Source organism: Triturus cristatus, chromosome 7 (assembly GCF_964204655.1).
Source record: "Triturus cristatus chromosome 7, aTriCri1.1, whole genome shotgun sequence".
In the NCBI taxonomy this organism is placed as follows: Eukaryota; Metazoa; Chordata; class Amphibia; order Caudata; family Salamandridae; genus Triturus; species Triturus cristatus.
The window spans coordinates 1,694,446,846-1,694,459,704 of NC_140590.1; the positions used below are offsets into that span (position 1 = coordinate 1,694,446,846).

Sequence of the window (12,859 nt, forward strand, 5' to 3'; positions counted from 1 at the left end):
TGGATGATTCACAACTCACTGAAACTGAATGGGGAGAAGACGGAGGTGATGGTGTTTGGCGGAAAGGAAGAGGTCTGGTCACATGATTGGTGGCCCGATTCATTGGGAATGTGCCCTGACCCCACCTCGTCGGCCAAAAATCTAGGCGTTCTGATCGACCCTACCCTTAACATGTGTCAACAAGTTAATAGAACGGTCTCTACCTGCTGGGGCATTATAAACAGATTGACAAAAATCAGACACTATCTCTCACAACAGGCAAGGAAACAAGTGGCTGTTGCTCTTATCGGTTCTCGGCTGGACTACTGCAATGCGCTTTATGCGGGACTTAATAGAAGTCTGCTGCAGCGCTTGCAAGTAGCCCAGAACGCAGCAGCTAGGTTTGTCCTTGATTTGCCTAGGTATGCCTCGGCTACCTCTGCCAGAAAATTGTTACACTGGCTGCCTATAGAGGATCGCATACTCTTTAAGACCATGTGTATGACCTATAGGGCTCTGGCTAGGGGTAGCTCTTCTGGTGTGGGTGCTATTCTGTCCCATTATAGCCCCTCCAGGAACTTGCGTTCCTCTAATAAACTTCTCCTACTGGTTCCCCGTATCCGGAAAATGAGATGGGGAGGCAAAGCCTTTTCCTTTCTGGCACCTAAGTGGTGGAATGATCTCCCACTCGAACTTAGGTCTCTTCCCACTTTACAGCTTTTCAGAGCTGCCTTGAAAACCCATCTTTTTGTAAAGTCATACTTGTAGTGGTGTTTTGTTTTCTGGTTTTGATCTGTTTGGTAGGCGCCTTGATGCCTTCGGGTTTTAGTTGCGCACTATAAATTTATTTCATTAATTCATTCACCGTCCAGCTTGTGGCAGCTTCAAAGTCGAAGGTGCAAATGGTTCACAAATGCACACTTCTTCCAACTGTGATTGCCTCTAAAACAGCAGCTCTAATCTCAGACTAGAGTCTGTGTCTCTAGAAACAGACCAGTGTTTGCTGTGAATCTTGACTGTTAGCGATCGTTTTAGCAAGTGTAGGTTACGGCACCTCAATAATTTTGAATAAGAGTGACAATGGTACCTCTTTTAGCACTAAGAGCACAAACACAAGTACATTCACAGAAGATATAAATGCTTTTTTAAAGGCGAAACCAAACACCAAAACTTGCATGAAGTACTTAGGAATGATTTCAAATTGCAATACGACAATCTGAGCATAGGATTGTTTTTAGTGAGATGCAGTGAGTGGAAAGAAATGTTCGATGTTCACTGACCAGTAAAACCCACCCTGACATTGTAAGAGAAATTAAAAACAGGATCTTGTAGAGAGCAGAACCATCTCCCTTGTCCTTATAGAGCCTCGAAGGAAGGAAACTAGCCTCCTTGTAAGGATATTGGTGTTTTAGTTTGAGCACCAGATACCGAAGTGCTATGATAAAACACAACACAGGATTATACAGTCCGGCCCATTTTGACTGCCAGCTTTGCATAGGCTATCTGGTCTCAAGCTTTAATCATAATTTCTTGGCAGCAATGCTTCTACTCATTTCCATCCAAGACACTTTATAAGCCCATGGCTGCTCCATTACCCACCTCTCCCACTCCTTATGTGGAAATATACCCCATACAGTCACAGCCTTATTTCTGTTCTCCAACATCACTTCTAAATGACCCTTTCCAATCTCAAAATACTGCCTCATTGTCCCAACACTACTTCACCTTAAAAATAATCCGCTTACATTCTGTATATATCTTGTAGGATTGTGAACAGCTCCATCACAACCCCAACCACTCTAATCTTATTTGTACTCTATTTAAGCTGTGCATCATTTTGATGGCATGTTTTAGGCTGTGTGTGACCTAACTTCCTCATGGTATGGCCTCACAAACTATAAACAATAATAATCTTACATGCAGATGATAAGCAGTTGATCATCTCTATGAAACAGGACATTGAGAGCACTAAACACCTCTTCCAAAACGGTATGAGAGATATTGCTGCTTGGATGGCCAGGAACTTTCTCTAACTGAAAAGTGAAAAAACAAAGGTCTTGCTGTTTGGTAGAGCGCAACAGCTGTGGGTCTTCAGACTGGTGGCCTGTGGAATTAGGTACCGATCCATTCCCCAGTCAATCAGAGAAAAAAGTAGGGTTAAAAAAATCGATTATGACCCGTCTATGAAAAACCATATAGCTGCAACGAGAGGGACTTGTTTTGTGACTATGCGCACCTTCAAGCAAGTCTTTCCTTAGCTTCAGGCTTTGGCTAGGAAAATGCCGGTCAGGGCGCTGTGAGAAAGTGCCATCTTTCTTGCATGGTATTCCCCCACTTTTTGCTGAATTGCTGAATGTACTTTGACTGAGTGTGCCCTGGACTCCTGCCAATCAGGTGCCCAGGGCCTATGTTCCTTCCCTAAAACTTAAAACCCAAATTGGCAAACCCTGGCCACATGTCAGCCCCTGGCAAATGGTACCCTAGGAACCAAGGGCCTTGTGACCAGGGAAGGCCTCTAAGGGCTGCAGCACTTATTGTGCCACCCTTAGAGGTTCTGTACACTAACACAAACACACTGCCCTTGCAGGCTGAGTGTCTGGGTACAAGGCAAAACAGAGAGTCGACATGGCACACATCCCTGTGTGCCATGCCCACAACCTACACTGCCCTGGCATACCTCAGCCACCCCTCTAGCTGGGTGCCCTATGCCAGTGGTGTGGGCACAGGAGCATGAGCCCTGTGCCCTTACAGTACCCAGGTCCATTCCTGGGCACTGTAAGTGCAGTGCTGCCATTTAAGAGTATATGGTGCTGGGAGCTCGTCAAACACGAACTCCACAGCACCATGATGGCAACACTGGAGACTGAGAAGTTTGGTATCAAACTTCTCAGCACATTAAACCCGTTCTCAGCACATTAAACCCGCACTGATGCCAGTGTGGGATTTAATGTACAATGCACAAGAGGGCATCTTAGAGATGCCCCCTAACCTACCATCCGCGTCTTGTCTGAGGGGCTACCTAGGCTGCCACACAACAGACATGTTGCTGGACCCCTGGGTAGAGAGCCATCCGCTCTCCTGGGCCTGCAACAATGCACATCCTGGGCGAGGTGCTAGGTCTCCTCCCCCAGGATGGGCATGGGAAGCTTCAAAGGCATGCCGGCTTTATGAGCTTCTCCAGGCCACTTGCTGTACTCAGCTACTGGCCCCTACCGGTTCTAAAACCCCACTCTGGCGGGAAGACTGGCCTGAAACTCCAAGTAAGGACAGGAGATGTGTCAGCCCTGTCAACCCCACCCCTCAGGTGGGGGAGGCGAGGTGAAGCACATCTCCGGGCCCTCGCCATCTTGAAGATGGGGAGACCTACCCAATCAGGACTAGGCCACTGCCCCCCTCCCACAGGAGAGTGGCAGGATAGGGGGTGCACCCACCCCAGGATAGGGACCCAATGGTCCCTGCCCTTTACCTACCTTTAACGCCCCTAAATTTAGTATTTAGGGGCACCCTGAACCTTCCTTCCTTAAATTCCAGATTCCGAAACAGCAAAGAAGATCAAGAAGAAAGAAGACCTGCAGTGCAGCTGCTAAGAAGAGGAAGACACCAACTGCTTTGGCCCCAGCCCTACCAGCCGGTCGACCCTCGAACCTGCTCCTGCTAACTCCCGGCACCTCCTTTAGCCAGCAACCTCACAAACCCCGGAGGACCTGGCTACCTTGTGACTCTGAACATCTGGGACTCCCACGAGCAGTAGCTCTGCTCAAAGCAAGTACCTAACCCCTGGCATCAGCCAGGAACCGCGAACCCTGCACACTCTGCACCCACCAAGCATGGCCTGTGCTGGAGTGGACAAAGACCCCAAGGACGTCCCCCTGGCGACTGTGACCCCGAATCCGGCACCCAAGGACCCACCTCGACGCTCCCGACGACGCCTGCAGCCTCAGAACCAAGGACCCCCCCTAACCGCGATCAACAGAGGGTAAGATTTCCCGACACCAAAAGGCCACCCGGCGGCCCCCTGTGCCTGACTCCTGGGTACCTACCTATCTTCCAACTACCCAACTTACCTCTCGAAGAGGTGGGCACACCTGAAGAATCTTCGTCCCCGAGCTTGCAGCCTTTGTTCGTCCTTGATCTTTCCCATTGCAATCCACTGAGCACCCGAAGGCTCAAAAGCACCCTGCACCCAGCCGCCCGGGTGGCCCTGGCAGTGCAACTTCTACTCCTACCTACTTCCCCATTTGCCCTGAGCAAGTGACCAGGAGCCCAGCTCCCACAGCCGCGTGGCCTGCTAGTTAGCAGCCACCAACCAAGGCCCCCCCTGCCTCCCATAGGATAACATTGGGCGTAATTCACTCTACACCCGGCTGCCCCTGTGCCGCGGAGGGTGTAACAACTGTACTTACCTGACCCTGGGAGACCCCCGAGTCTGTGCCCAGAACCTTAACTCTGACAGTCGAGTACTTACCCAAAAGCTGATAACTCACTTTTCTTCCATAGAGTAACATTGACTGGTTTCTGCTGAAATTTCTTCTAAGTGTGGAGTTTCTAAACTTTAAAATATTCACCTAAAATCAACCGAGTAAGGAAAACGGAAATACTCACCTGCTATTAGGAGAGATCCCAGTGCTGGATCTTGGTGCCCATCACTGACCCTGAGAAGAACTCCCAACCGTACTTACCACTAACTCAATTTTCTTCCATAGGAAACCATTGACTGTTTTTCTGTGAAATTTCGTGTCGATTTTGCAAACTTATAAATATTCCTTAAAAATCGCCTGTATAACTTAAACGCAGTTTCTCAACTGCTTACAGGTGGTACACTAGTGCTGGATCCAGGATCCAACACTGACTTAGAAAAAGTAACCATATCCCCACTTACCTGCTAAGTGAATTTCCTTCCATAGGATTTTAGCAGCAGAGAACCAGTCTAAGGAGATATTTACCATCGTTCACAACCTGGCGTTCTCAGACCGAATTACTCTAAAACCAGTCCCGTCTGAAGATCTTTGCCTCTCTCTCAATGATTATTTCATTCACAAAATCTCAACCATCAAGGCCAACATCCCTCCTCCTTCCCCATCTTTTGTTGCTCCTCGATGTCCTCCCCCCAAGGGCGCACTGACCACCTTTCCTCCTATCACTAAGGAAAGTCTTACCTCTTTGATCCCTTTGATCAAATCTGGCTCCCCGCACGATCCCTGTCCTGCCCATATCCTCCGTCACATCTTTGTCTCTTGCCCAGACCCTCCCCTTCACCTCCTAAATAGCTCCCTCTCTCAAGGCATAGTCCCCAGCTCCCTGAAATCTGCGGTAATTGTGCCCATTTTGAAAAAACCGGGGGCAGACCCTTCTGTCCCAGCCAATTTCCGCCCCATCTCCCTTTTGCCATTTTTGGCTAAAGTGCTCGAGCGCCACGTCACTCGCGCCCTGAGTTCCTTTGTGGAGAAGCACGGAGCCCTTGCCCCCCGCCAAGCTGGCTTCCGCCCCGCACACTCTACGGAGTCCGTTGTTATGTCGGTTCTAGACACCCTCAGGGAGGGCATGGATACTAATCAGCACCAGGCCCTTGTGCTCCTCGATCTCTCAGCCGCCTTTGATACAGTGGATTATAACATCCTACTCTACCGTATCGGGGCGGCGGGGATCGGGGGGGCTGCCCTGGTCTGGTTATCCTCCTTCCTGAGCAACCGCACCCAGGCTGTCCGCCTGGGTGAATTCTCAGCGGACATCCGGAAAGTTCAGTGCGGGGTCCCCCAAGGTTCCTCTCTTTCTCCCCTTCTGTTTAATTTGTATATTGCCCCTTTAATCTTTTCTCTTCAACAGATGGAGGTCACCGTATTCAATTATGCGGATGACCTCCAGCTGGTCTTTAATCTCTCTTCTCCCTCTGCTGTTCTTAATTTCCAAACTGTCATGCTTCATATCAGGGACTGGATGAACCACAACCGCCTGAAACTCAACCCTGATAAAACAGAGTTGGTGCTGACGGGTGGTTCATCCAGCCCCTGGTCCCCTCTCTTTTGGCCCCCCGCCCTTGGTCCCTCTCCTGCTCCCTCTTCCTCAGTTAAAACTTTAGGCATAAAACTTAATTCTCAACTCACCCTTCACTCCCAGGTCAGCTCTGTGGTATCCTCTTCTTTCCTCTCACTGCACACTATACGCAGGGTGTCCCGCTTCTTCACTTTCTCTGCCCTCAAACTCATTATCTTGGCCATGGTGATGTCCCGCCTGGACTATGGGAACGCCCTGTATGCCGGCATCCCCCGCATACAGTTTGCGTCGCCTACAACAGATACAAAACCAGGCGGCTCGCCTGGTCTTCAATCTCCCTAAATCTCACCATTCCACCCCACTTCTGAATTCCCTACATTGGCTCCCCGTGCGAGCTAGAATTCAATTCAAGCTCGCATCCATTACCTTTTTGGCCCGATCGGGCTTGGCGCCAGCCTTCATTTCTTCTGAAATTGTCTCATATATCCCCACCAGGGCTTTACGTTCCTCCTCCCAGTTCCTCCTCACCATCCCACGCTTCCGGAGAAAGAAGTGGGGAGGATCTAAATTTGCTATCCTTGCCCCTACCCTCTGGAATTCCCTTCCCCTTGAACTTCGTTCCATCACCCTCTATTCACAGTTCCGTAAACGCCTTAAAACCCACTTATTCACAAAGTCCCTTGAATAAACGCTCCCCCTTCCCTCCCTGCTTTTGACCTCAGTTTCCCGTCAGCTATAGCGCCAAGAAACCGCTGGTATACGTGCGCTTTAAAAATACTTTCAAACTCAAACTCAAACATTGGTAATTTGATCAGAAAAAGTTTCTAAGTGTCAACTTTTCAAATAGCAAAATATTGCTTAAAATTCACAACAGTAACTAAAAAGAATTTACTCACTTGTTTCCAAGAACTGTCCCAGGACTGAATCTAGGTTCCAGTCCTGGAGTTAGATAAGTAATCCTGAAAGTAATCAATTGCATATAATATAAATTCCCATTGAGCTCAATGTATTATTGTGTTTGAAATTGTGTTGCCTATTGCAACAAACTGTAACTATTGCATTACAAGTCAATTGTCTTTTGCAAAGTACTTAACTAAAGCATCTCCTTCTGAGAAAGTATATTTTGATACCTCTTGATGGTTCTAAAAGAAAACAACCATATATTTTTATATACAAACCATTGGCCTAGAGTTCAGTTCTTGAGTGTGTGAGACCATTTGCTGCCTGAGTGTGTACAACAAATGCTTTACACTGTCCTCTGATACTGCCTTACTGCTTGACCAAGCTACTACTTTAGAGAGTAAGGTTATATCTAACTTTAGCCTCTGCCAAACCTCTGGGGACTGTGGACTCTATACATACTGTACCTATTTGGGAACAGTATATATAGAGCCACTTTCCTACAGGCGCTGATTATATGTCACCTGGATTACACCCATGCCTAGCTTATGGCAGCTAACGACACTCTTAACAAAACTTCAAGTCGTACAAATTACTGCTGCCTGACTGGTCTGCAACCTTCCTGCAGGTTCTCCTTCGGCCCCGGATCCTCCATTGGCTACCGGTCAAGAAGCGCATCTTCTTTAAGACAGGTCTCCTCAACAGACCTATTCTAGGAAGATCTCTGCAATATCTGAAGGATAAATTCCTCAGATTTGTGCAGCATGATAAGGCAGTAGATCTTTCTCTTAGACTGCTCCAAGGGTAGGGAATCTATGTCCTGAAGATCTGCGCAGCTCTGTGGACTTCACTTGATTTAAGTGACTACTTCAAACCTGGTTATTTTAATGATTGGTTGCATTCCTTGAAAAGGCCTAGCACCGACGTACACCTTCGGGTATGATTTGTTGCACTCTATCAGTGGATATACCATAACATAAACAAGCATTGAAAATGCAATACGTCTCGCCTTTGATTAAGTTAAAGCCATTTGCTTTGCTAATGGTATTATATAGCAAAGCAAATGGCTTTAACTTAATGAAGTTCTAGCCCCTATTCCCGTTTACTCGCACCCAATGCATCCTTAAATGTCCCATGTACAGCCGGGGTTGACACTCCTATTACCCCCTGCCCTCCACTGACACTTTACCCATTACGGTGGTGGTGGTGGTGGTGGACATGGTGGTGGTAGTGGACATGGTGGTGGACATGGTGGAAGTGGTGGTGGTGGACATGGTGGTGGTGGTGGACATGGTGGAAGTGGTGGTGGTGGTGATGGTGGACGTGGTGGCGGTGGACGTGGTGGTGGTGGACGTGGTGGTGGTGGACGTGGTGGTGGAGGACGTGGTGGTGGTGGACGTGGTGGTGGTGGACGTGGTGGTGGAGGACATGGTGGTGGTGGTGGAGGATGTGGTGGAGGACGTGGTGGTGGTGGAGGATGTGGAGGTGGCGGAGGACGTGGTGGTGGTGGAGGACGTGGTGGTGGTGGAGGACGTGGTGGTGGACGTGGACATGGTGGTGGTGGACGTGGTGGTGGTGGACGTGGTGGTGAACGTGGAGGTGGTGAAGGTGAACGTGGTGAAGGTGAACGTGGTGAAGGTGAACGTGGTGAAGGTGAACGTGGTGAAGGTGAACGTGGTGAAGGTGAACGTGGTGAAGGTGAACGTGGTGAAGGTGAACGTGGTGGTGGACGTGGTGGTGGACGTGGTGGTGGACGTGGTGGTGGACGTGGTGATGGTGGATGTGGTGATGGACGTGGTGGGGAAAGTGGTGGTGGTGGATGTGGTGGTGAACGTGGTGAACGTGGTGGTGGTGGACGTGGTGGTGGAGGTGGACGTGGTGGTGGAGGTGGACGTGGTTGTGGACGTGGTGGACGTGGTGGTGGTGGTGGACGTGGTGGTGGAGGATGACATTCTTGTTCTATTCAGTGCCAGGTTGCCGGCTGCTGCTTGTACTTCACACAATCTTTCTATTAAGTAATCTGGTCCTCCTAGCAGCAATGCATAGCAGTAATAGAGTCTGCTTCAGATGGTACTTTGCATTATCAGTGTCCTTGCTTGCGGGAGTAGAATACGTAAGATTTATTTCACATTTCAAAGTAGTGCAAAGCAAGTAGCTGCTTTAGCATGGCTCTCCATGGATAACTTGTTTTCAAAAATTAACCCAAGGTTCCGAAGCATCTGTGCAGCTTTCAAGTCTCCATCATTTGACTAAGAGAAGAAATTAGTCGGAAGATCTGTTAAGGATTTATTTGACATACAAGGAGTGATTGCTTAACTAATTCAGAATGTCCCTCAGACAATTGTGGAACGATTCAAATGAATCTGGTTTGTTGTTTCCTAGGGCTATGATCAGTTGTGTACCATCTGCATAGTTAACAAGACTAATAGCATGAGATCTTATAAGTGTTGTTAATGGACGCATATAAATATAAAAAATGTTCTGACTAAGTGCTGAATCCTGGTGAACTCTGTAGTCTAATATTTGAAAATCTGAATGATATGGGGGAGTGAGATAGCTTGACTTCTGTCTGTTAAATATGATTCAATCCATTTCAATTTCATACATGTGCCCAATGGTTACAACTCCTTTGCTGGCTTGTTATAGCTCTCCTTTTGTGAAAAATATTCCTCCTGCTCTTCTTATGGGCTTGTTGCATGCTTAAGCTATATGTGAGTATGCCATAAAAAAACTCCCATCCTACTTGTGGACTATTACTTTCTCCCCTTTCATCGGTGATTACTTCTCATAAGTGGTGAAGTGAATATGGGGCAGCCATCATTTCAGCAGTGTTTGGCCAACTCTTTGAAGGAGTACTCTACGTTAGGCGAGAACACTCTAACAAGGTTTCAAGGGAGAGCAGAATCCGTTCTGGAGAGGTTATCAAACACATGTATAAGATTGACTTCCATTGAAAGGCCAGCAACCTTGCACCATATATAAGAAATACATCACCACATTGGCGATGCTCCCTTAGTTTATTTTAAACTTGAAAATTAAAGCAAACTGTGATTTAGAATTTTGCTTGAACCTTCATATGCCAGCTAAATGTACCCTTGACTACAACTTGCTTTCTTCATTAAGTTCACATACAAGGTTCTTCTTGCAAAATGTTTGAGTAGAAACCATCAGTATCTACTATTTTAACATATCTTGAGTTTGTCTTGAGCTGTCTGATAAAGGAAAGTCTCCTTGCCAATCAATCAAAGAGGGAAATATTGAAAGAGTTGTGGAGGACATACATATAGAAAGAAAGATACCTTTTCCTCTGCTTGATGCTTTTCCAGCACTGACTTCACCAGAGTCAAGGCCCCATCTACACCCCAATGCTCACGCTGCAGCTCCTGGGAGCCCTCGGCAAACGAGAGGTCGAGGCCACTATCTGCCTCGCCCACTAGCACCTGTAAAGATACAAGAAGAGGCAGGAAAACCGGTTGCCATTCAGCAAAGTGAAGGAGTGAAGATATCTCTACCCTCAATCCCTCTTCCCAGCATACACCCTTTTCTTGAAAAACCAAAATCTTTCAACTGCTCTTAGTTCCAATCCTAATGACTATGTGCCCGTCTCACAGTGTCTCAGGCTTTGTCTCAGTACCTGGATAATGTCCTTCAGCGTCTGCTGGAGTGATAAAGCCTCTTCTCTAGCAGTGGCTGACAGGGACGTCTCAGATTCCAAACGGCTCACCTCCTAGGTGGGGCAGAAGTGAAAATATGAAATCATATAACAGACTCTTTTTTGTGCGTCACATCAAACCCCTCAGAGATTTATCATGCTGCCTGGCTTCAAGCTCCTAAACATGCTGACAGTACAGAGCCTCCTGACCTCATTTTGTCACTTACACGGAAATCAATTCCAGCTGAGGAACAGGTTTCCTCTGACTGGAGAACAGCATACTGCCTGGGAAAATATAAGTGGAGAATTGAAATATCCTTGGTCTCAGAGAATGAAATTATTCGGACAAAATTGCATAAAGAAGAAAGAGGAAGGCACCAACGTAACATTTACAGCAAATAATATCCCAGCCTACCAGGAGAAATGTACAAAAAGGTTATTCTGCAGGTTTTCTGTTTTAACATAAGTGCAAATTGGTTCTCTTGACCTTCTCAGCGAGGTCAATGGCCTTAAGACATAAGCAAGGAGTAGGAACGTGCCCCCATTTGACAAAGTCAACCCCAATTTATTTGCTTGGAATTTGATGCAGTTTTGACAGAAGTGTATTATCTTCCTGCTAGCCAGGCCCCCAGTGCCAGAACTCTTTCCCTAAAAATGTTCAATTGTTCCCCAATTGGCAATACCTTTTGTACTGATGTAAGTCTTTAGTAGATGGTACCCCAGGTGCCTAGAGCATGGGTAATAAAGAGGGCCCCTGAGGACAGTAGCATGTATTGTGCCACCCAAGGGACCCCTCACCCCACTCATGCAAACTGTCACTGCAGGCTGCATGACATGGTGAAGACAAACGTGAAGACACAACATGGCACACCTCCTATGTGCTATGCCTGCAGACACAGCATTAAATAAATGTAAGTTGCCCCTACAGCAGGGCTTATAGCCCTTAGACAGTGTGCATTATATAACCTGTGTGGACATATCTGGAAGAGCAGATATGCCCCTGTGATTTCTATGTCGATTCATAGACTTTGCAAGTGAACAGGGAATCCATCTAAAGGATATGTACTAGACTCTGGAGAAAACGAGTTCTCCAGCTACATGATGGTTTCAATAATACCAAGGCTGTTCGGTATCAAACATCTCGTACTAATAAACCCACACTGATTTCAGTGATGGATTTCTTAATAAATGCCCCTGAAAATCTACTAGTCCACTGGTGTGCTGTCTAACTGGTAAAGTCCAGCCTGCCACCACAGACATGCTTCTGACCCCTAGGTGGTGAGAGCCCTGCTCTCAGAGGTCAGACACAATGCCTGCTCTGGCAGGAGGTGTTTACACCTCCTCCAAACAGGATGACTAGCAATCAGCATACCAAGGCTGAAAGGTTCAAAGCCTTTGCCGACTTTGATATGCGATCCCGGCATTCCCCAGACCTGAGAGATGCCACCCCCTGCCATGAGGCCCATTTGGCACCAGGGTAGGCGGCAAATCGGTATGTGAAGTAGGTGTGGAGCACACCCTGGTCATTCACACCCCTAAGGTGAGCTGCCTGATGTGACCCACTCTAGGAAAATTCTGCAGTCTTGGTGATGGCAGAATTTTGGAAACTTGGACAGGGTTATGCCCACTCCCCACATTGAGGGCGTAGTGACCCCAAGGGTAGGTAGTCTGTTGGCTACTACTCTCCTCTTCCCTATCGCCCCTAAATGTGGTACTTGGGGGCTCCCTGAATCCAGAAAGGCAGATTCCGCTGACTATAGAGAAGAAGAGGACACTAAAGAGCTGATCCTCGCAAGAACAGAAGACTGCTGCATACTTTTGGCACCAAACACTGCCTGCCACACAGAAACTTCGTCCAGCAGCCAGCATCTCCCTTGGAGTAGAGGAGCTACCAGCCTGCAAGCACCGACCACAACATTCGGCTTGAAGAAGCTGCTGTCCACTGGGTCCAACGAGCAGGCCAGTGCAGTCAAGGAGGTCAGACGCCAAGACCTCCATGAGCCTTCCTGCACCAATACCCGGGGTACCGGAACCTTGCTGCAAACAACGCTTGTTGAAAGTACAGCCTGGACTCCAACTACACACAGACTATCAGCCAACGAGGGAAATCAGCACCACAGAGACAAGGACTGAGAGTGGCCCAGCTGACCTATTTTTGTCATCCCTTGCTGGCCCTGACCGTCAACCATGAGTGCCTTGACGCACGAGAGCCACCCAACGCCAAACCCTCTGCACCCGAGCCGCCCGGTCCGGGACTAAGTACAAAGAATGCTGCCTCATGCTCCCAAGACCTCATAACCCGATCCCCCCGTTAGGAGCTCACAGACTTGCCCCCAA

General features: G+C 48.0%; 1 protein-coding gene across 1 annotated transcript in view; it reads right to left on the reverse strand.

The window, feature by feature from the left end:
• LOC146812790 (uncharacterized) overlaps positions 1 to 12,859 on the reverse strand; it is a 266,004-nt gene that overhangs the window by 183,001 nt on the left and 70,144 nt on the right. The window contains exons 10-11 of the mRNA XM_085619906.1: positions 10,505 to 10,597; positions 10,170 to 10,310 (exon numbers count right to left, since the gene is read on the reverse strand). Coding sequence (XP_085476032.1) covers positions 10,170 to 10,310; positions 10,505 to 10,597 — 234 coding nt within the window. The remainder of the gene's footprint in view (positions 1 to 10,169; positions 10,311 to 10,504; positions 10,598 to 12,859) is intronic.